The following is a 25,661-nucleotide window of genomic DNA, read 5'->3' as shown; positions in this document are numbered from 1 at the left end:
TGTCTCTAAAAAAGCCAGTCTAATGCGACTTGAATGCTAATTTCTAGTACTGAAATAAGAAATTACTTAAAGCAAAACTTCCATCAGTGAAACCTTACAATTAATAATTGTCCCATCTGTTACTAATGTTTTGCCTGGAGCTAACAGCTGTCCCAAGTTCTCAACTACACAAGAGATGTTCATGTATTGAACTCTTAGAGGCGTAGTGCTTCTATAAATTTTTGATTGTTGTCTGTCATTTAGTTTCCTATTGATACATTCTTGTTAACTCACTAAGCAGTATTAACCAAATTTGATGGCAGGCATGGAATTTTCCAGAGAGGTTAAGTGAAATTACATGGAAGGCAATGGCTGGTAGGGGTAAAAGGCTTGAATCCTCCACCGCACTAAAAGACTGCAGTTTAAGCCTAAAGCTCTTCTGTTAGGCCTGGACTAATGCCTTGCAGGTCGTTAGCCCTAGGGAAGAGCTGAGGGGCATCTTCCAGAGTGTGTGTGTAGGAAAAAAAGGGGCTTGTTTTCCTGGGGGCCTGGTCTGTGGAGGAAGGCTGCAGTACCGAGTTCCAGTGTTTAATGAGAGACTTTATACTTTTATATGTGAGTTACTTTATACTGAGCATTAAAATTCAGCTTTTACCAAAAAAAAAAAAAAAAAAAAATTAAGGTGTTTTAAATACACCTATAGTTCATGTTTTGGTGATAGGAGCTGGAGGGTGGATCTCAATGAAATGGAGACAGGTTAAAAACAAGGCAAGAAAACAGAACTTGATGGTATGAGGCTGGATTCAGCAGCTGTACGGAACTGACTAGTGTGCTGGGTCTGATCACTCTGGATGCTTGCAGTGAGAAGCAAGCTGGCTTCTCTCTGCTGAGGGATGTCTTCTCCAAATCACATGCCTCCACAAATACTGTTGTAACAGCAACTATGTGGAAAATGAGAAATGACAATGCATTAATGAATAAAAGCAAGTGAGTGCTTTGAAATTCTACCTCTGGTGGCATTTCTGTCCTCTGCCTGCAACTCACCTGCCCCTCTTTGTCCACAGAACCTACAGTGGGCCCGCGATGTGCTGCTGGGCAGCGGCGTCCCCTGGCAGCAGCTGAAGCACATGCCTGCACAGGGCCTCTTCTGCGAGAGGAACAAGACAAATTTCTTCAATGTAAGTTTACAGAGCTAATAAACACACTCCTACTTTCTCAGCCATCATTTTAACACCTGCTTCTCATTTGGAAGGTTTGCAAAGGATCAGTAATGTGAAATTCAGCAAAGGAGCATTAAACAAGCCATGAGAGGCTAAAGAAAAGGCAGAATTGTATCATAGAGAGATTTACTGTGATTTTCCTCTCTTGAAGGGAACCACATTAGAAGGATTATTTCTGATGAGCTTGAGTTACGCATCATTTACCGTGCACTTGATGGTTGAGCCGTCTATAAAAATTCTAATTCCATTCATCTTAATTATCCTCCTGTTTACTGATTCTCAACTAGACTTGCACTTCTCATGTCAAAAAATAGTGCTTGTTGCTCTAAGAAATCTCTGGGGTTGGAAGGAGCTTTCTTGTGTTAAGCTTTTGTAGTGTGGCTCAGCAGAAAGCGTATTTGAGTGTGGTAGCAGCACTGTCGTATAGATTGTCTCTGTGTCTCCGATACCTTCTCGTCCACAGGGGTGTCTGTGCTCCTCAGTGACATGGGACACAATACTTCTCAGATTTATGTTAACATTTATCTATCGGATTCCCTGCTGTGATTGCCATTTAACACATTGCTTCTATCCTCGGTATCCCTGGCTTTTCTGCGGTATGTTCTAGGTTTCTGTGCCCTTCTGTTCTTTAGGATAGATAGGACTCTGTAGCTGGTTTGTGGGTTGTGATGTGTGGCAAGAACCTGGAGATATTCTGGCTTTCTGGCTGATGTATCTGTTACATGGTTGGCTATGATTTGCAGTGAGAGAATTTTATGTCTCTGCTTTCTCTTCCAGTGCTTCTGATTTAATATTTTAATTGTGAAATTTATTTCTATTTTATATCTGTTGACATCGATCTTCATTATCTCTGTATATTGTGTTAATTAGCACTTCTGTGAAAACTTCCATTCAATATAAGGTAAGTGCTCTCTATAATTCCTCAATGGGTTGAACAACTAAGGAATAATGGTTCAAATTGTATCATGGATCAGTTTGCAAAAGGAGCTTCTGTATCATTCCATCTTTCTGGATAGAATTTGTGATTAACAAATACTACCAGCCTGATAAGGTATAGACTAAACAGTTGCGACCTGATTGATGACTACATGGCTTTGTTGTGGTTATTTCCTTGCAATATGTACCTTCTATCCCTTTAAGGGTCCTGCAGTGTGATAAACTCATCAATCGGGTGAATACTTTGGCTCAGATCCAGATAACACAAGTATTTGTGTGGAAGTTAATGAAATTACTCAACATGCTTGAGTCAGGTGTGAAGTTTGCGTGATCAAGCCTGACTTGCTCACCATTTCAGGGTTAAATTGCAAGTATCTTGTGTTTTCATGTATGAGGAAGATGAGCAGTAGGAAATTGAGCTGTGAATGTGTTTCTACCTGAAAATGTGAATTCCCAGGGAGAGATCACTCGTTGAAATAAATTATGTCTGGGTTTTGAATGCTAATGTTAAATAATTTAATTTAGATTCCATTCTATCCCTACATGGATGTTTCTAGCATTATTTCAACAAACAATCATTACTTATTCTACATATTGATCTTTGTATACTCTGAAGGATGAAAAGTGCTGGTAGAGGTACTAGACAGCTGTATAATAGTTCTGTTTTCTAAATCAACAAGAATTTAGTTCCCATCATTTAATATTATTACAAAAATAAATACACTCTGAAATGAAAGATAGCCTTCAAGAAAATCTATATGCTAGCCCAGTGCAGTATATTGGCAGTACAGTTAGAAAAGAGAGAAGATGTGTGAAAATGATGTTCTCAGCTTGAACTTGGGTCTGCCAACAGGCGAAGATTATGTTAGTCAGGAGTGCTCTGTGTAGATTGCTGCCTCCAGACTTTAGAAATTGCAGTTTGGGGACTCAAGTCTAGTGTGCCTCTCCTACTGTGATAGTATAACCAGCACATGGAGTGCCTCAGACAGCAAAACAACTTGTTGAGGCCTTTGTGAATCAGTGTAGCATCTTAACTTACTCCTGTATGCATGTAGGTTAGTCTTCTTGTTAACAAGTACAGTGTACATGATGGGTTTAGCATGACAAAATATTTTGGTCGTCTCATTTTTTACTCAGCTATATTTTTAAAATGCTCTTCAAACACAACCCTGTGTGGAACATGTGGCAGTAATCCAGTGCAGATGACACAGACAAAGCACAGTGAGAAAATCCAGATCCAAGAGAAAGGGCTGCAAGTGCCCGTGGAAAAAAAAGCTGTTAATGTCATCTGACATTCCAGAATTGGGCAAACCTAAATCTATGAACAGCTTGAGAGAAAAATATCTCAACGCGGTGTTGACTTTGTCTGGGTTAAACCTCAACTAGTTTGGTCTCATGCAAAGCTCCTAGCCAGGCAGTGGGTGAGCAAATGTACTGCATGCGCCATATGGGTCAGTGCTCAGAAACAGACTTGTCATCCACTGCACACAGGTGGTGTTACACGTGTATGCAATGTCCCTGCTAGTATCTTGACAGGTGATAAAACAGCAATTGTAGAGCTCTGTGAAAGTAAGTAGTTGCATCTAATCTTAGAAATTAAATGGCCAACCTTAAGATTTTCTATGATTTATGTCCTCCAGGGTTATTTTCAACAGAGACACTTTGCCTGAAGCATGTATTTAGTTCCATAGAATGCATCTGGTTTTATTTTTTTAGAACTCTTTAGCCTTCATGGTACAAAAGAGTTAAATGCATGTCTAAGTGGCTTTCTGTAGATAATTTACTATTGAAATACCTTTTTCTTCTGGAGCAAGTAGCACTCTTGTTTTTAATCTCTTGTACAGAAGATTCAGGGTTACTGAAATTACAGCTGACTCAATTTTACAAGTACAAACAACAGGGTGCAAGAGGGAAAGCTGCTCAAAGAGGGAAAGCTGCTGCTCAAAGGCAAGTAGGGACTGTGCCAGCCTGCTCCTCCCAGACATTTTATAAATCATGCATACTCCTAGTAGAATTATTTATGAAATGTTTATGACAGCACTGTATGAAAAGAAATAAACCTGGGTAAAGCTGTCTGCTGTTAAATTTTACTGCAGAACTGCTGGTCTGAATCTCTGTGTCATGGTCTCTTGTCTAATTTGTTACCTGTCACTCTGCTGCAACTGAAATCTGTTTGGATTAATTTTTTACAGTCTTCAGAATGAGCAAAAAAAGCATTTTCACTTAGCCCTGACTTCTCATTTGACATACTAAAGTAATGTTAGGATGCTCAGAACTTCCCTTTTTCAGTTCTAAGAAAGAAAATGCTTACTGCATCCCTGGCAGTGTTCAAGGCCAGGTTGGACAGAGCCTTGGGCGACACAGTCTAGTGTGAGGTGTGCCTGCCTGTGGCAGGGGGTTGGAACTAGATGATCTTAAGATCCATTCCAACCCCATAATTCTATGATTATTTTATCTTTTTGTTTCCCAGTCAGAAAAGAAAGGCCCTGATTTTCTAGGAGCAGAGGTTTTGGTTGTTCGTGGCCCTGCTAGTGATGGCAATCATTGTGTGAATAATTATTGCAGTTGGATTTAGAGTTTAGTTGTGTTCCCATAAATGAATAGCCAGTGGTTTTGTTTGTCCAGTTACAAAATTCTCTATAACCTGCATGTACAGGTACACTCCAACTTTTCTCCTCTTCTTTACCTGCGTCTGTGTGTGCGCGTGTAAATATATATTGAGACTTTGGGTTTTTTGGTTTCAGGATGGTTTCCACGGTAACTAAATTTGAAATTAATTCACCAGGAGGAAAAAAGTCCCCAAACATTGCTTTATATAGTAGGGCATTTTTAAATATATTCAGATTTCATGCCACCATTAATAAAACAAAGTTAAACTTCGTGTACAGATGATGGGTATTCATCAGTCTGTGGGTGGTGATTGTGGAAGAAGTGTTTTGATGGTTGAGCTCAGTGTACCAGTAACTGCTCCATATGGTTTAATATACAGTATTTGTATTTTCCTGGCACATAATCTGTGACAATAACGATCTGCTGTAATAAAGATTCTGATGTCCATCTTTGGTAACTGTTCCTCACATATGAAAGCTGTGCATGCACACAATATACTACAATGCAGACATTCATGCAAGTCTTGCTGCAAGCTGTTAAGGATAATTGTTCTATTTTTAATTCCAAAAGAAACACTGTATGTTTCTTCTCCACCGTATTCCTGAATTTCTTCATTCTGTGGTCTGAGCAAGCAGGGGCAGATTAAGATAGCAGCATCCACTGGGAGCCAGAAGCTGAGAGATAGCAGTGATTACACTTGAATATGCCATTGTTAATACCAGGCGTGACCAGGCCCTGGCAGGACACCTCTGCTGTGCACAATTGCAAGTTCTGGGCACAGAGCACTTGAAGAATAAAGTTTGGTGCTGACAGTTTCTAGAGGTGGTTCTTGCTATAGCATGGTGATAACCAGTAGGTGCTCCCTCTGTTACTCTCCCTGTACAGCAGGTTGTTTCCCTAGTTGTGTTCAGGTTGAGAGTTACATCTTTGTGTCTTACCGGAGGAAAGTTGATTCTGAAAAGGGGAGTAAGGTTCAAGGACTGACTCTGTTTTGGGATTCTGCACAACCAGAGCCATACATCTCTTTTCTGAGATGTAGAAAAGCTAGTATGAAGTCCGTAACATAGGGAACTATGAAGGCGGGTGGGGAGGACACAGACAGATGACAGTGTGCCTCAGCTCTCCTGGAAACTGGGCAGTTATATCAAGGACGTTTCATTATATGCCTCAATTGTTTTTATACCTTCTCTCAGACATACATTACAGGTCACTGTCAGAAATATGGCACCGAGTGAATATATGTGATTTTCTTTTGATCTCATACAGGCTTCTTTTGTTTCTTTCCCAGCTCCTGAAGTGTAATCTCTGCATTAATGATTCCCATGACTTGAATGAAAATGAAACATTTGTTACAGATTTTAATATCTCTGTTAGAAGTAACTGGCTATCTATCATCTAAGCAAAGAGGGGAATACATCAGGGTGGTCTGAATCTGTTCTGGACATGTGTTCTGCTGACTCTGAGGTTGCTGCTAATGTTGACCTGAGGAGCCTACAAATACCACACAAAGCCAAAGGCAGGTTGTCAAGGCTGATTGTGGCAACTTGACTGAAGCTTCAGGGTCACTGTTTCCTACCATGTACAGGAAAAGCCTGAAACTGCAGGCAAAGCACACTAAAATCACTTAACTAGGACTACTACTCCTCTGCTTTGCTTCCTGTCCTTGCCTAGTGCTAGATCTCAGTTACTCTCCTGCTCATAGTTGGTGTGTGTCTCTTCAGCTGGCAAGTGGGCTTCCAGCTCCTAGACATCTGTGTGGAACATGAGCCTTTGAGAAAAATAGTACCATTTGAATCAGAGTGGGCGAAAAGGGAAGGAAGTCACTGTGCATCCATGTGAGCTGAGATTGTGTTTCAGTGTGGTGAGTCTAATCATGTGTGGGGGCTCTCAGAGATATAATGGCTATGTTTTAGCTTGAGCGTGACTGTTTGCGACTTTCTGAAAAGAAGTTGGTCTTTTTAGTGTTTCTAACACTTTATGTGAACATGAGTGTGAGAGGTTGCTAACTCAAGTTAAAAAAAACCACATTAAAAACTCACTAGTGACACCAGAAATCACATGGATTTAGTTATCCAATTTTGCCTTTCTTGCTTTGGAGTGTTTTGGATGCCATCTTTATGCAACCACAAGGAAAAAGAAACCATAAAGGAATCATTAAAAAGAATGAACAAAACCACAACAAAAACAAAACAAAAGGGGGGGGGGGGGTGGTGGTGGTGTAGGAAACCAACCAAAAAAACCCTCCAAACCTTTTTGATTCCAGCAACTAGGTAACACTCGGACGGAACAAGTTATCAGACTTAGAACCATTTAATGGGTGGTATGCAAAAAAGTGTCTAAAAAAGGTGACCTCCACCATTAACACTGACCTTCTGTCTAGTTGCATAAAAGGAAATAATGATAGGATAACAACGCCACATGTTAATAGTCTAATATTTTTATGCTGCTTTTTTCTTTTTTGTGCTTATGGTAAACAGGGGCATCTGGTTAGAGGACAGGTAAATCCCTATCTACTTTAAAAGATACTTTAATCTTTTCAGGAGGTGGCCATATTTTAGTCATGAAATACCTGTTTTTTTCACTGTGCAGGAAATAGGCCCTGAAAGAGCGAGCTTTTGTAAAGTGCTGTTTGGTAAGCACAGATTCTTACTGCCAGCTTTCTACTGGCTGTGAAGTATTCAGATTTTAAGAAAAGACACCTCCCTGCTACATACTTTCTTCTTGTGCTAGGAAGAGCAAGCTACTTTATGAAATTATTTGGCAATTTAGAAACTAGGACTGTCAGCAGTGTGCTGGTGTGCTGTTAGGAGGCACTGTGCTGCAGGGAGCCTTTGCTGCAGAGGTGCTTCTGTCAGCTGGGGCTGTATGGGTCACGCAGCGCCTCTCCTTAAGAGGAGGTAACAGAGACCTTGCTCTGCTGGAGACACGTCCTGCATTGGAGATCTGTTTGAGTTAACATGCTGCCTGCCTGGCCTGTCTCCTTAGTAATTTTAACAAGTATTTCATCACTTTTCCTACATTCCTGAATAATGTCATTATAAAGCTATTGTTCTTCATCTGTGTGAGAAAACCATTTCTGTTGTGGTGAAGAAATACTTGTGTGGAAAGCTGCTGAGGAATAAATAAAAAACCCTGCAGGAGTCCCTTCTGAGTCAAATGGTTGTATAATGCAGTGCCTTGATTTGTAAATAGAGTCAGCAGTGTAAATGGCAGTTATTTTATGGTTACAGTATAAGCCAAAGTTTGCAAGATTGAAGAATGAAACCAAATCAGTGTCTTCCCATCCTCTGTTCCTTGTTTTTCTTCCTTTTTGGTCTTTGCCAATTTTATGTTTCCCTTCACTATATCTTCTATGGAATAACACCATGTCAGAGGTGCAGTGCTCCCAGCACCCATCATTGAATATCCATTGAGCCACAGGATAGAGGAACTCACCTGCCTGCAGATTCAGGAAGGCACAATTGCGTTGATTAAATGTAATTCGTATATACAAGGTTATTTTTGCATCAAGTCTAGAAACTTACTTTTAATGAATGCTTAAGTTTTGACTAAGTTGATTCATTAAAATACATAATGAGGTGATAGCCTGGCCCTTCTCTCAAACCATGACTGAAAATCAATTTTATAAAAGTGCATGTATGGAAGAGAATTAGTGTTTGCTTTGACTCCATTAAATTTAGTTATATTCATGGCTGTGTTAGAAACAGGCAGACATTTTCTATGTGAAAAAGGTAGCTTTTTGAGAATCCACATATTTTAGTCAAGCAAACAGATTAATTTTCATTGTTTTTATTGTCTACCATGGCAAATGGTTTCCCCTGGGGGAAGGCAAAGCAGGAAACTGTGATTCTAGTTGCCCCCACAATAAGAGTTAAAATTTAATGACTATCTTTCCCTGACTTTCCCCTTGATAGTTGTTCTTTTGCCAGTAGCTTTTTCCTTCTTTGCCTCTTTTTTTTTTTTTTCACTTTTAAAGTTAATGTAATTCTACTCATAAACCTCCTGACCAGATTTTGTAATGTTTTAATTGGAAGAATGCTTTTGGTAGTTGCAAAGGAGTTGGTTCTGTCATTCCCTCTTGCTTGTTCTTATGAAATCTTGATGCCAGCTCTGAATACAAAGGTAAGCAAGGAGTTAACTGTGCAAGTGAAACTTTCATAGTGATTGGATTAAGACCAGAAACCCAGTAAGCAATGAAGTCTTAAAGTTGCCTATAAAAAGCTAGATAACTTTTCAACCTCTGCCCAACATGTTATTTACAGTTCTTCACTCCATCCTCTTGGAAAAACAGAACTCATCAGTGAAAAATGTCCATCGTTCACAGAGTTTTCTGTCTCAATATATACACACTGTTCTTTCTGGCCAGCTCTGCAGGCTTCCAAGACCCAGCTAGTAAAGATGCCAGTAAATCTAAATCCCTAGAGATAGAAGCATGGGGGTTTGACCTGTCGTTTGTGCCAGTGGTTATTAAACAGCTATTTTTTTCCATTTGGTTTCCCTAGGAAAAGTTTCCTCTTTTGTTGAGTACATTAATATCTAGACAAAGGTAAGCTAGGGAACAAATGACCCTGAAAGAAATGAAGATATGGCTTTGTAGAAGAGAGATTGTAATGGAGCTTGTAGTGTGTTACAAGACATAAAGCAGTTAGTTTTAAAGCTGGATCTTAAAACATTAACAGCAACTGTTTAACCCACTCTAAACAGTATTTGAAAGGTGCAGACTTTCTGGAATACTGTGTGATGAATGTCCTTTTACCAACATGTAATGAATAAATCCATTATTTGTTTTTTTTCACCTGCCAGCTCTGTATCTGATACAGAGATAAGAGACACTTAATAGGGTTAGTTTTAAAACAGGTTCTTTGCTTAAAAAAAAAAAAATTAAATGGGATTTTTAAAAAGCTGAATAGATTTTTAGAAAACTGAGCAAATGAATGGTGACATTAACTTCATTAAAGCAGCGTATTTTATGAGAAATATTCTTGGAACTGCAGTTCTCAGCAGAAGGATCGAAATATCTTTTGTGGATACACATTGCCTTACTGTAAAAATGAAACCAGAAGAACGTGGGCTGAGAGCAGCATGACAGGAGTCTGTGTGTACATCTGTGCAAGTGGAGAGCATTTACAGATAAATATTTTTAACTTAATGGCTACAGCAAGATATAATTGTCCAAATTAAAGAGGTTAAGCTGGAGAAGGTAAGATGGCAGATGATGATACGCAAGAACATAACTGTTGCTGTGCAATAGCTAGTGTGTGATTAATGGTTTGCTAACTGATTGCAGCATGATTGTGTGGGGCTTAGATAAAGATACTGAGGCAGGAGTTCTCTGAGTAACAGTACTCCGTCTTTGGCAAAAATCCTAAAGTTAGAGGAGTAAAAATGTTGAGTATTGTATAGTATTATTGTTCCAGACTGTTTGGCTCCTGTGGAGGAGGTAGGATTTCCTGGCTTCAATATGAATACTTTTGGAGTTTGGGTGATAGCTACTATGTGAAACAGCCAATAGGGGTGACCATGTAAGCAAGGTGACTTTCTCAGTCTCCTGAAAGAATTTCAAACAAAAAGATGATTGAGTGGGTGAGCAACAGGAATGAAGTCCACAGTGGTCAGTATTTTAGCTTGCTCCTCTGAACACTCAAAGGTATGACTGTGATCCAAGGAAAGTCCTATTAGAGCTTGAGGGAAGAACTTCAAGAGCTTTATGACTTTTGTTCATTTCAGTTGCCTAAACTTCATCTCCACCAGTTTGCTTCCTTACCTCCTGTCAATAAACAGTTTTATTTGGCTTACATGAAGTTGTTTAATTTTTCTGTAGGTTAGAGGTAGCAAAATCAGAAAAAACACAGACTTTCACTTGAAGCACTTCCTAAGAGTTACTCAGAATGAATTACTGATTTTGCTGGCTATTTGGTTTGCTGACATTAAATAAAAATCAGAATTTAAAACACCTACCAGGTCATTTTCTAGTTAAATCTTCAGCTGCTCCCTGGGTGTATATTCAGAGTGTATCAGCACTTATACCGTGATCTGCTTACCAGAGTGGAACTAGTAAGTCATTAATATAATGGCCTTACATATACTCCAGAACACTGACTCCAAAGTGACTAAAGTATTTCCAGTGGGAAAAATTTGAACAAACCTGAAGATAGGCCTGGCTTTTATGTCTGTGTAGCTCATCCATGGAGAAGTGTATAGCCATCCCAAATTCTACGACACTTTAACACTGTCTTCTATCATGACTGGTCTGCTTAATACAAAGCACATATTTTATGTTTATAATTTATGTGTGTGTCACAGCTAATGGCATATTCAGGGTTGAAAAACATTAACAGAATCATAAACGAGATTTTAAAAAGTAGGGGTTACAGCCCAGTTTAGTTCCATAATGGAGGTGGGACTTTCCATTTGAATGCAGTGCAGTAATTTCAAAAGCATTTTCTTTGTAGTGCAAGAGAAAATATTCCTAATAGGAGTGTGTTAAAATGAACATTCCACTTACTTTGTAAGCTGAAATACTGACAATGGGATAAACTTAATCTTTAACAGTTGTTTGGTGGCACATAAAGGTGATGTTTTCATGCCTATAATGAAGTAGCTGTTCCAGCAGGGTCCACAGAAAAACATCTGGCTGTTTGCCCTTAATCTGACAGGTCTGTACTGAGGGTCTTACTGAATTATTTCCTAACACATTTATGTCAGGGTATTTTCCTTGTCACTTCCTTTGCAATAAACAAAAAAGCAGAAGTATTTTTCTGAATTAATTATACTAAAATGAATGTTGCTTTCAGGACCACAAAACATTACATTTTAGCATTTCAAGTAAAATGCACAAAAAAAGCCTAATGTTTTAACATTTAAGCTAAGCCAGAACAAAGACTGAGATTTTGAAGCTTAAGCTTTTACCTTTTATTTTTTTAAAGAACTCTTAAAATGTTTAAATTCCAGCAGCAAATAAGCAATACTCCATATAGTTTGTAAATAAAACACTAAGGTATAGAAGTACTAGAAACTGATGAAAATTGAAATTAACAATAGCTAGGTTTGGTTTTGTAAGAGAGATTATGAGAATGAAAACCTAAACAAATAGTGTCTGATTGGCATGTTCATTCCTTGTTAGTTCTTCCTTTGCACAAATCTTGGAAGTAAACATGCTGGCTGCATCTACTCCGTACCTTCTATAATGAGATGCTCTTGCTGCTTTGCAAGTACAGCAAAGCTAGAAAAAGTAGTTCTGAATAGCTTTTTTCACTTTAAGTAAATGAGAATTTGCCAGTTAGTGCCATATCCAGGAGTTACTCTTCAGACTTTGCCCCCCATAGTTCTTGTGGCCGTTGTTCTGTGAAGGGTTGGTTTTTTTTTTTTCATCTTAACCTTTTAACAGTAACTGCCCAAAACAATTGTATAGAAAGAAACAAGAAAATGTTCACCATTTCGTAACTGGTCTTCAGTTCTTGCAGTACAATAGATCCACATATGTGTCCCAGAAAGGAAATACAGTTTTCTCTGGAGGGGGCAGGGAACAACACAGCAAAATGAGTCCTGAATGCTCTGTCAGCAGTAAAATGGGATCTGCAGGCAGTAAATTCTTGTCTTGCAGGGATAAAACATGACCAACAGTAAAAGGACTTCTTCAGTTTTACTCTTTGTGTGTGCACATGTGTGTGTTTATGTGTATTTTAGGATAAAGAAATACTGAAGAACAAAGACTTTTTAAGGCAGGATAAAAATGAAAGAACTATTACTTTAAAGTATGTTAGACAATAAAATTAACCTTAATAGAAAATAAATGTGATCTTCACAGTGGCTAACTGGCTTGAGGACTTAGTCCTGCTCCTGTGACTGAAGTCCAAACCCAAGGTATTGGTGAGAAGATTGCTGCACAGTTTGATACTAACGCACTTTCTTCAAGTGTCTTGTTAGCTCATTCAAATGTCCTGTAGAAGTATGGAAGCTAAAAAGAATGAAATAATACTTCTGAGTCCAGTTGCAGCTATTTCCAATCACAGAGAGTGGAAATTAGCTTCAAATTGCGTTCGCTGTACTTGACTGACGAGGGACTGTGCAGTGAGTGTTTTCAAACTGAAGGAAGTCTAATGGCTCTCGATGAGGAAACGTGCTTGGGTTCTCAGCATTGCTAGGTTGCTTACTGAATTTCAACAGAAGATATTTACACAATCCAGTCCTGAACTGCTTTGGAGATTTTCAGTACCTGGATGAGGCACTTGGGAAGCACAACATTTGAACTGGGGGGGGGGGGGGGGGGGGGGGGGAAGAGGAGACAGACAGACAGGACTTAACTGCTTTACACATTTCATGCCCAGAGAGTTCTCAGTTTAGGATTTAGCCATTCAGTCAATGTGACCCTGCTGACAAAGTGTGGGAGAAAAGGGAAGAATAATTTTAAGCAGAAAGGGGGGTTTCTTTTTTTGTAAATCAGTACTGCACAGAGTATTGCTCTCTTCCTGAAATTGTTGCTAGAAATTGTAGATGGTGTATTCTGGGCACAGCATTACTGTGACAACGTAGGCAGGTAAACCATTCACATGTAGGCCTATTTTGTGGGTTATGTTGTCACTGTCTTTTCAATATGTCACTTTTCTCCCTTTAAAATCTGACAAGTCCCTGCTTGCTTTTTCTGAATAATTGAGCCAGAATAAAATTTCCTGCCTCTGTATGTTCTCAAATCGATAAGGTAAAGCAAAGCAAAGTGTCTTTCTTCCTGAAAACTTCTGTCTGAGAGCTGTCTCCGGCAGCAGACTGAAGCTGACAAAATGAAAGGCCCACCAGGAGATGAGTCTGAATCTGATGTCTTTTAAGTATGTGGGCAGCAAGGGGAAGACAGCAAGATGATATACCACAGATTTCTGTTCCAAATCTCCTTTCAGTTTCTTGTATTCCTATTGCTACCTTTTGACATATTCCTCTCCTACTTTTCAATTTGCATTTACTCTTTCCATCTGCCCTTTAAAGAACAGCAGTTCACATGTACTGTGAGGACAAATAATTAGGTATTATTTTACATTTGTTTGTCTCTAGACAAAGACAGCATATGTTCCATATGAAATTCCCCAGATAATAGCTTTATCCATAGAAACTCCTGTTCTTAAGAGGAGTAAGTTTGTCTGATGTAAAATTATATTTAATTGGTTAAAATATTCTTTTAGAATTAAAGTTGTGGTTTGCAAGCAAAACTAATTGTCAGAAGGGACCGAATTACCCTTATGTGTTGAATATTGAAGAATGACAGGTTTTGAAAAGGTTCGAGACCTCTGAAGGTCCAGATTTGATGCTTGCTTATGTTTCTCTTTGAAATTCAGAAGGAATAGAATTACCTCTTTATAAACAAGAAATACAAACCTGTATATAGCCAGGATAGCATCTTGACAATAAAATGGGTAAATACATAAAATGTGAAATACATTTTTCTCTCCTCCTTCCTCTTTGCTTTCCTTAACCTGGGTTACCTACTGACCACTGCGTGGGTTTAACTTAAGTGCGGGTATGTTGTTGGGTTTGGTCATTGGTAGCAGCCAGTTCGGCTACTCAGCATTAGTGATTTCCTTACCGTAGTTGCCTGGAAAACATAAGACCACAAAATTTGCTACTCAGGATTAGGCTGGGTTTTCTAGGCAAATATTCCATCTGGTAGCTATTGTTATCTGCCTGTTTGCAAGAAGATTAAAAATATCTGAGTTAAAGGAAGCAAATGCTGCTGCTGAAGGAAGAACACTTTCTAGTTCCTGTAAGACTTCCATTGCACTGGAAACTTGGGATGACTCTTATCTCTATGAGGGGAAGAGGAAAAAAAAAGCCACCTATAAGTGAAAACGATCTCCTACTTTCTTAAAAACAAAAGATGAAATCTCCTTTTCCTAAGTGGAAGCCAAGTTCATGCTAGGATTTACAGTGCATATCCTCTGAAGAAAATCATTTGAAAATGGAACAGAATTTCAAATACATTGACATTAACAAACTCATATGCTGTGTTTGCAAGGAAAGCTGCACCCTTATCTCGACAGGGCAGAGAGGTCTGGAATCTTTCTGAACATTCGTTATTCACCCTGGAACATTTCATTGAGAAATCCCAGTGTGCAAAAGTTAAAAATGCTTAAAAGTGTAAATTCACTTCCATCTGACTCCTGGTATTTGTTGTGGCACTGGAGAGCGGGTGCTAGAGCTCACATCCCATAGGTGATTCTGGCTGAGACATTCCTCAAACTTTCTCTGGTTAATGATATAAAGATATAGAAGATTGGGGGGGGGGGGGGGTGGAATTTGAAGAAATACAACTCTTAAAGAAAGAAACATGGGGTGAAATACAAACTTGCTCCTTTTTAATGGTCTGGAATTGTGCTTTGCCCTCCTCTTTTCCCATTATAAATAACTGAAAAAGAAGTATAGGACATGGTCTTTGAGGATTAACAGTTGCATCTAGGACAGTTGTTCTTTCTCAGAGATGGTTTGCTGAACTGAAACTATTCATTACCAGTATTTATTTTTAAAGGGATAAATGTTAGGTCATCTTGTTGACTCTGGGCATATTTCAAGTTCCCTGTAATTGTTCTGTCAGTCTTTTTCCCATCCATTCTTTCTTGCCAAAATGCATAAAGTTGCATCAGTTTGTTCCTGTATCACCTAAATTAAACTTAAAAAAGCAGCAGATGTTAAGTAAAGCCTTCATTTGCAGTGTCTTCAACTAATAAGCTAAGAAAATACTGTATCATCTTTTATCCCTAATCAGCCAGAAGACTTGAACAGTGTCCTAAATACTGCCCTTTGTAAAAGTAATTAATGAAAAGGCCTTTGCTATTACATAGTGTTATGTCTGAATACAGGTGTAATGGTGCTAGCCATCCTCTGCAGCAGGCATTTCATCAGCAAGCCTGGAGCAGGGGCAGTGGGATTATGGCTAGCTAAACCAGAGGAGTGTCTTAAGAGTGTGCGTGTGGGTGCATCTGAGTAACTCGAGGTTATTTCTGACATGAGCATATTTGCACCCTTTCTGTGATCACCAAGTACACAGTTTTATCCACTTTTTGCTCCAACCTCACTGAATTTTGAGTGCCTTTATAATGCATCACCCATATCCAGAATGTGGAAGCCCCATAGTCTGTGTCTGGTTCCCACAGGTACAGGGGATGCGACGTACACTTCTCTGGGCATCTGTTTTTTACCTTAAGTAACCTAATTGGAATTCTTTTGCTCAATAGCACCATAAGTTATGAACACCTGCATGTGCAAATACTGCAAAATGCATTCTGCTTGTGATGGTTCAGACAACTGAGTAGAGACAAGAACTGATAATAAACCTTTGGAATTGGCTAGAATCAAAGATAATCTGTGGTGAAAAACATACCCTTTTAAACTCTAAAGAGACAAATTTGTTTCCTTAATTTAAGTTGGTAATGGACCATTGCCAAATAATGTTTCTGTACAAAAGCAACAATGAATCAGACATGTATTAAATATTCCAATTGGTGATGTTTTAAAAATCTGCTTGTTTGTAAAGCAGTTTGAAATCTAGTAACTAAGTATTATTATAATTATTGTTTACCTTTCATTAGCATTTAAAGACATCTCTGTTCTTGCTGGTTTTTATGGTACCATGACTGCAGCATCTAAAAGGTATTAATTAGAAAACAAAATCCTTACATTGCCATGCTTATGGCTTAAAGGTGTTTAATTGTGCAGAACTTTTCTATGACATAATTTCCAATCTAATGAACACCCAGTCCTTGGGCTATTAACTTCAGACATTTCACCATGTATTTAATCCAGGGACAACAGCTACTTAATTTGCATAAATAAATGACAATGCATAGGAAGAAAACCCCAGTGCAATAGAGGAAAAAAGAGCTTAGCTGTTAACAGGGACTAAATGAGTGGATGAGTAAGGACAGGTCAAGAAGGACCCTATTTGCGTGAACACATAGAAAGGAAGTATTAATTTCAGTTTTGTATTTAAAACATAAATCCATGTTATACAGTCAAAAGAGTAACGGTTAATGGATTTTTGAAGTGGTAGTGCCCAAACTGCATTGTGAATCTGTATAGAATGGGTTAGTGCTGCCTTTGGTAGTAAGATGTAAGAGGTGATGAAGACGTGGGTTATTTTAAAGAGTGGTAATGCCCACAGTGAAGTCTTAGCTTTAAAACAAAAAACTGACTCTTACAGTTTAAGTGGGGAGACACAGGGTACTGTTGACTCATTAATGTTATAACAGATAACTAGGAGAGCTAAATTATTCTTCAGCCTTTTTTTCAAGATGCTGTTAAACATAAATGTATAAAGTATGCAAATAAGTGGGAAGGGCCAAGGTATATGGAGCTTTCAGTGTCAGAAGCCTAGAATCAATGTGTTTAGGAAAGAGGAACATCCACAAATTAAAAAACAGGTAAAAAGTGGCTAAAATAATGGGAAAGAAAGATGACCTCAGCTACTGACTTCTGCATTAGCGTGTAGGGACTGTCGCAGTTGTGGAGCAGGCTATTAAACCTGAGTATCAGTAAACAGGATAGATTTTGAGCACTTCAGAATAATCCTAGCAGATGGGAGAAGGAAGAAAGAACCCAAACAGAACAACCCCCTGTAATGTTTGGACAGGCAAGGGGGAAGGAAGTCAAAGCAACTGCCCTGGTTGCAAAGCTGACAACTGAGAGACAGGAACAAGTAAAGGAACACGTACATGTTTAAACTGTTGTGTGAAGGTAAATAAGGAGCAGAGCCCAGATGAGTGGCTGGGAAAAGAAGATGAGTTCAGCTGTGCTGTGATTAGGTTGAGAAAGACCAATCAGTTTGCAAGGCAGCATTAGAATCATAGAATCACAGACTCATGGAATAGTTAGGGTTGGAAAGGACCTTAAGATCATCCAGTTCCAACCCCCCTGCCATGGGCAGGGACACCTCACACTAAGCCATGCCACCCAAGGCTCTGTCCAACCTGGCCTTGAACACTGCCAGGGATGGAGCATTCACAACCTCCCTGGGCAACCTACTGCAGTGCCTCACCACCCTGACAGGAAAGAATTTCTTCCTTATATCCAGTCTTAGATGGACTGAGGCTGGCAGTGGACTAGCATACAGTTTGGGTCTCTTCTTGTGGGCCTGACTGAAATGGGAAATATGGAGAGGGAAGTATGGGGGGAAAGTACGAGGGCAGGCCTTTGTTCTCGCCTTCAAATAGTTTGAGAAAGGGAGAAAGATGGAATGAAAGTGGTTGCAAAGGACTCTGGTGATAGACATGCAATAGCAGGAGCTGGAGCTCAGTGGAACACTCTGGGGAGGGCAGGATACGACCCTATAAATAAAAGGAAAGGGTGTGAGAGAGGTGTCGAGCGTGCGGTGAAGGGTGTCCAGTGGCACAGGCAGCAGCGGTGCATGCACGGCGGTGCCTGGGCGAGCAGCGCAGGCCCCACGCACCGAGCGGCCATGGCTGCAGCCTCCGAGAGAGGCCGCGGCCTCTCCCCTCACGCTCCGAGCATCCCGGCGGGCTGCGGGGAGAGGAGGGGACCGGCAAAAATAGGTCAGGACTTGTGCGATGGCGAAGCGAGGGGCCATGGAGCGGCAGCGGCGGGGTTAGGCTGGGTCAGGCAGTATTTTGGGAAGGCCGGGCAGGCAGGTGGGAGCAGACAGCCGTTAGTAATGCCTGCGGACAGACGGGAGCAGCTGTTTACTCACTCGCCCTAAGTGCGATGGCTCCGAGCCAGGCTCGGCAGTAAGCGGGACCAAACATCCGATGTCAAACAAGACCGGCCTCTGCCTGGGGAGCGAGCAAACAGTGCCGGCCCCCCCCCCCCCCCGCACCCCGGCTGCGCCGAGAAGAGGGATAAAAAAACCCAGATTCGGGTAAAGCCGTGCGGGACCCCGCGGTGCGCGCTCCGGTACCACAGGAAGCGCGCGCAGCCCGCGGGGCCCGTCAGGTGGGGGCGCGGGGGCGGGCGCTCGGGCTCCGCGGGCCGCCGGGGAACTCCGGTGGAGCGATCGCACCGCCCCGGTAATGGTGAGCGCGGAGGAGGGGGGGGCTGCCCCCGCGGGCGGGCCGGGCGCTGCCGGCGGCGGGGCTGACGATGAGGGCCGGGCGCTGGGGTGAAGGGGGGCGGCGCGCTGCTGGAGTAAGTTTGCTTCCTCCCAGGCAGCAGCGGCAGCGCGGGCAGCTGCCGGGCTCCCCGCTCTGCAGGGCGTTTCTCGGTGTGGCTGCCTGCGCCCCTGCCCGCGGGTATCAGAGCCCTGCCCCGAGCAGCTGGTACCGCCGCGGGGAATCCCGTCCTCAGGGCCAGGCTGAGGCGCTGCGGCCGCCAGCCCGCGGGAGCTGTGTGTGCGCTCCGGTGGCATTTGCCGTCGTGCTTGGGGAATAGTTGTTCCGTTAGTTCGGTTCGCCTGCGGTCAGACGCTGTAACAGATCTGCGGAGGAAAACCCTGAGAGCGATGGGAGACGGAGGAGTCGAGAGAAGTTTGGAAGGGGGGACGAAAGGGTGAGGGATTTTTGTTGTCTTGGGTCTGTATTGTTTGGGTTTTCTCGGTCTCCTTCCTCCACCCCCTTAGTGGGATGAATTATTTAGCACCTCGTTTTAAATTCATCCCTGAAGCTTGCAAGGGGAGGCTTTCATGTCTAGAGGAAGAAAGGAGACGGTAGGTCTGTAAAAATCATGTCTCTCACAGAGCAACCCAGCTGTGATCTCTGGTGTGCACTCTGCCGTTCTGCCTACGACAGCCGGGCTCACGCTGGAGATTCCCCTTCTTACCGGTGACCTAACAGCAAAGCCTGTTGTTCAGCATCTATTTTGCATGAGCTACTATGCTGTAGCAGTTGCTGCTTCATTCAGCTAGAGAGGGAGGATAAGAGGATTCCAGTTTAATTAGCAGTTTGTTAAAACCAGTCGGCTTTGTCTGCTCACACGTTTATAATGTTAGAATGTATGTCTTAATTGCAGTGAATTCTGGTGGTGTGCATAAAGCAGTGCCACATGCTGTTTGCAGCATTGGCTGTGGCAGCTTCGTGGTTCTGGTGGTTTAATTTACTGCAGCATGTGTTTACTTGTGCAGCGGCAGATTTGCTGTGTGCTGGGGGTATTCTGCATGAAGCAGGTCGAGGAATCAGAGCATATGCTGTGGAGGTTTTTATTGCCCAGAGAGCTGCAAGATGTGGCTTTTTTTTATTGGAGCATATTCAGGTTGACATCTTAAATACCCAGATACTGTTCTGCTTGTTTTCAATAATAGGGCTTCTGTGTGGTTTTAGCATTCTTATTGGAGTCTGAAATACTCTAAATGTTGGGGCCTTCCTCTCTGCTCCTCCCCCTCGCTAATTACTCTGGTTGTTCTCAAACAAATAATTCCTATCTCTCAGTATCCCTGAAATCAAACACCAGCAGGCTGTACCCTGTCTTCTGCTTAGCTCAGTGAGTCACTGCCGTGCCTTGTGCTAGATTAAGCTGTTGTAGTCTTGCTACTGGTTGAATATTGAAGATCCCTTGCGTATACTGTGATTTACATTACTGTAAATAGGGTAATTGAATTACAGCTTCTCTGCAAAGTCTTGTTCCTCTGGTGTTATCAAAGATCAGCCAACTTTAGTTGGGGCGCTAGGCAGGCTGCTGCCTGAATGTTGGCTGGAATTAGACATTTCCACTAGCTCTTATAACTGGATAAAGAACTACTTTTGTTTGTTGATTTTAAACCCTGTATTGCTGAGGAAGCCCTGGGAGTCTCTGAAAGCAAGACAGCATTAGGTGTTAACTCCCCCCCCAGGGTAAAATACTTGAATAACAAAGTTAATGACATTCTTTTTTTTGTGCAGGAATTCCTGTATCAGAGGCGAAAAGATATTCTGAGGTTAGCCATGGGGTGTGTAACAGTAAGAGATTTTTTTGCCTTTTATAGCAGTCAGGATTCATTCAGGGCCTCCACTTGCTGGACAGAGGAGGGAAGTGTTCTATGGATGCTGCTGCTGTAGTGGGGGGAGAAGAGAGAATGAAATGAGTTATCTGTCTTAAATTAAGTCATAAATTATGACTTAATTTGAGGATCTTAATTGGTGAGGATGAAATGTGCAAACTCACTCAGAGCTTTAGTTGAGACTCGAGTATGGCTTCTCCATGGCTTGATTCCTTTTTACTGCTGCATATGTCTTTTTCTGGTTGATAACTGCTAATATTTGTTTCTTGCTACCTCTTTTAAATAAGGTGTTTCCTGCCCTCAACTTCAGCTGACAAGCAGTTTGAAATCCAGGATGTGTATTTCTGTCATTCCTAAGCCAGTGTGAGCCCTCAGATAGAACTGTGACCTTCAGATAGAAACTAAATCATACACTTGCAAACACATGTCTTTATAAAACTGGCATTAAGAAAAGGGAATAGGGAACCCTAGTCAGATCTTACGGGTTTCTGACTCAAGAATAAAAGGCTTTTCCACTGGCTCCTGCTGTCATTTTACCTCTGTGAGGACACCAGAGGAGTTTAAATTTTTGTTCAGTTCTCTGTTGCTTTTGTTCTTCTCAAAAAGTTGCAGGTAATTCTCTGCGCTTCCAGATTGTGTGCACATACCGAAATACCAGCCAGTGATCGAGTATGTGCCATTCTTGTTGCTTTGCAAGAGCCTTTTGGGATTTGATGGCTAATAGTGAACAGTTGAGTATGTATGGCACTTCATATTTTCTCTTGGTTGGTAGTACTTGTTTATATTCATGCTATTAAAAAATACTGACAGTTCTTCATTATATCTGGATATGCAGCTCTTCTAATTTTTGTAAATAACTTCACTGTCTGTTTAGTGGAATTTACTCACTTTTTCCATAGTAGGTTCCTAAATAAGCTGCAAAACCCCCTACCTATGTATGTTTTGAAGGTTGTGGCTCATAAGCTACTAAACATGAGTCTGAGGTCTAACAGCTTCAATGAGAGTTTGATGTAACTTTGCTAATACCCAACCAGAGCTGGCTGGTACAACCACATATTGATATGTCACTTCCTAATGACAACATGGGTCTCTTCTTACCAAGTTGCAGTATGTACAGTACTCAAAATTGTTGGGGTTTTCTTGTGGCGTTATCTTGAAAGTACTTACTTTTTCATACTTACCAGGTCGGTTGAGATGCTGTGCCTAACAGGTTGCTGAGGAAAAATGTACTCTTGAGAAGTCCTTCTGTGTGCCCTCAAAGTTAAATGATGTGGCTGCATGATCACTCACAATGCTCTAAGAGGAACTCATGTATCTGAAGGATGCATCTTAGCCAAAAGGTATCATAAGGACAGTATTTCTAGGTAATTTTATATGAAGATGAAATTAAGCTGAAGGCTCTTCCCAAGTAGTTTTAAAGATTATCACTGGATTGCATTTTATGAGCTGCCATGTGAGACTGATTTAGAAGGTTTTCTCTTTTCAAAGCTGTGATGGATGCTAGTAGCAAGTGTTCTCTGGACCTTTTTTATTTATGTTCCTTCAGGCTCAAAGATCTCTTCCAGCAGGATCTCCTAATTCCATGTGTTCTAGTGATGTGGTGCTGACAGAAAGAACGCTGAGTGCTTGATCAGTGCTGTTTTCTGAAATGATAACGTTTTGCCTTGCACTACTGATCCAACCTGAGACCCTCCAGCTTTTGGTATTTTCTGAGATTTTGAGTCAAACCTGGTGATATATTTGTAAAACACGCAGGTGGATGATGTTACTTTCTCAAAGCATTATATGAGTATGCTGAAGTATTTTGCAAACACTTGGATTTTATAGCTTCTCATCTTGATGTTTTAGTGTGGGTGTCATTATGTAGAAGAGAGTCTGAAAGATGAAAGACACTCCATGCTGTCAGTGCAGGGAAACTGGATGTCAACTGTGGGGCGGGAGTGGGCAGTTCAGCATTTTGTTTGCTGAAAAGTAAGGGGTGTAGGATTAAAGAGCAGGTTTTGTTGGCATTAAAAATTGAGTATTTTGGTAAAAGTACTTTTTAGCACTCTGACAGCCTAGCTTAAAGAACTCAAAATCAGTTGAGTATGTATTGGGTAATGGGTAATTTACATCTGGAACTTGCATATTTAAGTATGTGAAAATGTTTCTTCAAATACTGTGAAATCCTTGAAGCCTACTGAAATAGTAGAAGTTGTCATGTATAAGGAGACCCTTACTGCAGTGTTTCAGCATGAAGACTCTCCAGACAATGAATTACATAAACAGTGTGCTAAATCTCAACAATTGTCACACCTTTTAATGTTACAAAGTTCTTGTCCTCCTTTTCTTTCTAATATCATATACTGCACTAGGTAAGGAGGTGAATCAGCGCAAGCTGTTTAGAGATAGACAGCTTTAGGTTCCTGTGAGGCATGTAGGTAGGATTTGGCATTTTTCCTTTGCTGCACTCACCCACCCAACTTGAAAATTAGCTGATGTTCTTGTGAGAAAGCTGTCATCTTTTTCTTGTAGCAGCTGCCTTGCCCTTGGCCCATGTGGACATTCCACAGGTTGTATCATTTTCCACATCCTTTTGAACATCTGTCTTATGTTTAACTTCTCCATTTAAGCATTGTCCTGTTGTTATTCCCAGAGGAGTGGAAAAGCTACCCTTTGGAGAGTGAGACATTTATCTCCAGACTTTAACTCTTCTATCCCTGCATTAGATTGCTAGGTATCTCTAATCTCTCTTCTTCATACCCAGGCTTTGTTATGCTCTGCTCCTCTTGTATTGTTTTAAGGAAGGAGTGTTGTCAGGATACCAATAGTAATACAATGTGCCACGTTGGCTGGTTTTGCATATTACCAGATGTAGGCAGAGATGATAGCTGGTAGTTCTGTATTCTGAAGTAGTTTTTTATTTTATTGAAGTAAGGTTGAATTAACCCTCCCTCCACCAAATAGAATCTAATACTGGTTAAAGTGCCTCTTTGTACGCTGCTAGCTGCTTAATTTGTAACCCCTGCGGAGATGGGGACAGTCACTCTACTGACGCAGGTGTAGGGGTCTAGGTAAAAAAAAAAACTGTCAGTCCTGAAACTTGCCCTTCTCTGGCAACCAATGGCTTCTCCCAGCTGTGTTAGCCCCAGTTCTCTTTGTGGTTCCGCAGCACCTCCTTTAGGAATGAGTAGTGGGGCTCAGCCTTGGTGTGCCACTGACAGAAACCAGAACCGCCTTGCAGACTCGCCGGTTGGCATTTGTCCCACAGCTATATCTTCAAATTCATCTCTGCTCTGGAACCCCAGACTCGCAGAGTAGAGAAATGGGGAGCTAGTCAAGAGGAAATCTAAGGATTGTTTCTTAGAGTACTCAGGGGAAGGGTACTCCACTGGTGCTGTTGGTGTTAACCTGGAAATGTAGTGCAGGGAACAGTGGTAATCATCAAAGGGGTGTTGTGTTTTGCACACACCTCCTTGTGTTTCCTGTTTTTTTCAAGTGGATAATGCCTGCCTGGGGCACACACCACAAGCTCCAGAGGCAATGGAACTGTGTCGTTGCTTGAACAGGATGGCACCTTAAAAACAGGTTTTAAGAGAATGCCTGTCTCTCCTTGCTTTTCTTCTCTTTCTTTCCTTTGCAGCCATGGAGTAGAATAGATTCTTTACTGCTTTTTATTAATTTGGTTTTGTATTGTCTATTTAGCCATTTCCCTTTAAAAAGAGATGATGTGACTTTTGTTGACATTGCTGTGAAATCACATGGTACGTGGGAACCATCTGAGTAAAAACTCTTCAAGCCTCCTGACCCAGTGAACAAAACCCTCCAGATTCAGCCTGGCAAATGTCCAAACCCAGTGTTCTGCGAATGCCGTCCGTAGACCTCAGTTTCTGTTTCACTAATTCCACCTGAACTTGTAACTCATCATCTTAACAAGGCATTTCTGGCTTTATATAATTGCTTATTGTTTATGCAGCAAGGAAATGACTCCCTTTTCTTGCCTCGTGTGTGTCCACCTGACTCATGCTCACACATAGTAGTCCCCCCAGGTGGGTATGGCTTGTGTGTTCTTTTCATAGGGTTAAGACCAATTCTGTGCCAAGTCAACTGTAAAATGATTGTTCTAGAAACTGAAAAATCTGAAAATTAAGACTCTGAAAATATGTTGTGTTTTGATGAGACAAATGAGGTAAAAATGGCCCATTATGTTTCTTTATCAACCTATGATAATGGGAGCATGTGGAGCATTTTCATTTGTCAGCATTTTTCATGCTGCTCTCTTGCTTAAATAATGTTGCAGAATTCCACAGTTTTTCCAGAAGGCACACATGATCTTTATTCACTTCCAAGTGTGTGTGTATTTAAAAAAGAAGAAAAAAAAAGAATCGGACAACATTTACCTTGCAGACCAGGCATTGTAATCCTGCTTGGTTCTGCCTTACTGAAAGGAAGTTGCTGCAGCTTTGCCTTATTTCTGTTTCCTTTTTCAGGCTGATAAAGTATCATTTAGTTATTATCACACCATTGTTTTACGTTCTGTTACTGGAGTATATGAACAAGACTAACAGCAGGCAAGAGGGGTGCTGCTTAAGTGCTCTGGAAAAAGTTCATAAGATTTTTCTATAATTGGCTAAGTTACTCACAAAAAGTAGGGGCTGCTTTTTTTTCCTTGATAACACAAATCCCTACAGCTAATAATTTTACTATTTGGAATATGGGTGCTTTCATTTCTTAATGCTTTTGTGCTCACTCACATTCCTGTTCACAAAGGTGGAATTGTCCCACTGCATACCGAAAGGCAGTAAGGATGAAATGAGGAATTGAGAAAGAAAAATAACAGGATTGTCTGTAGAAAAGAAGAAAAGCCAAAAACGGGTGACAGAGTAAAATACTAAGAGATATGGGAGCACTTTAAGATTGGATGAGAAAAGGTGGTTTAGTGATTTACTACATGGAGAACGGAGCAGCAGTTTTGATGGTTACCCACAAACTAGCAGGAAGCCACGAGTTAAGCAAACACATGCCTACTGGCTTGA

At 41.0% G+C, this 25,661-nt stretch overlaps 1 protein-coding gene across 8 annotated transcripts in view; it reads left to right on the top strand.

Annotated features, from left to right (window-relative positions):
* CABIN1 (calcineurin binding protein 1) overlaps nucleotides 1-25,661 on the top strand; it is a 108,869-nt gene that overhangs the window by 46,663 nt on the left and 36,545 nt on the right. For all 8 annotated transcript variants that reach the window (XM_061465990.1, XM_061465988.1, XM_061465989.1 and 5 more), the window contains one exon: nucleotides 1,044-1,157. In XM_061465990.1, the coding sequence (XP_061321974.1) occupies nucleotides 1,044-1,157 (114 nt within the window). The remainder of the gene's footprint in view (nucleotides 1-1,043; nucleotides 1,158-25,661) is intronic.

This window comes from Pezoporus flaviventris, unplaced genomic scaffold, assembly GCF_033815535.1.
Source record: "Pezoporus flaviventris isolate CSIRO_AGI_PZ_B2104156 unplaced genomic scaffold, CSIRO_AGI_Pfla_v1 ptg000041l, whole genome shotgun sequence".
In the NCBI taxonomy this organism is placed as follows: domain Eukaryota; kingdom Metazoa; phylum Chordata; class Aves; order Psittaciformes; family Psittacidae; genus Pezoporus; species Pezoporus flaviventris.
Note: the sequence above shows the minus strand (reverse complement) of the source record. Positions and strands in the feature narration are given on the sequence as shown.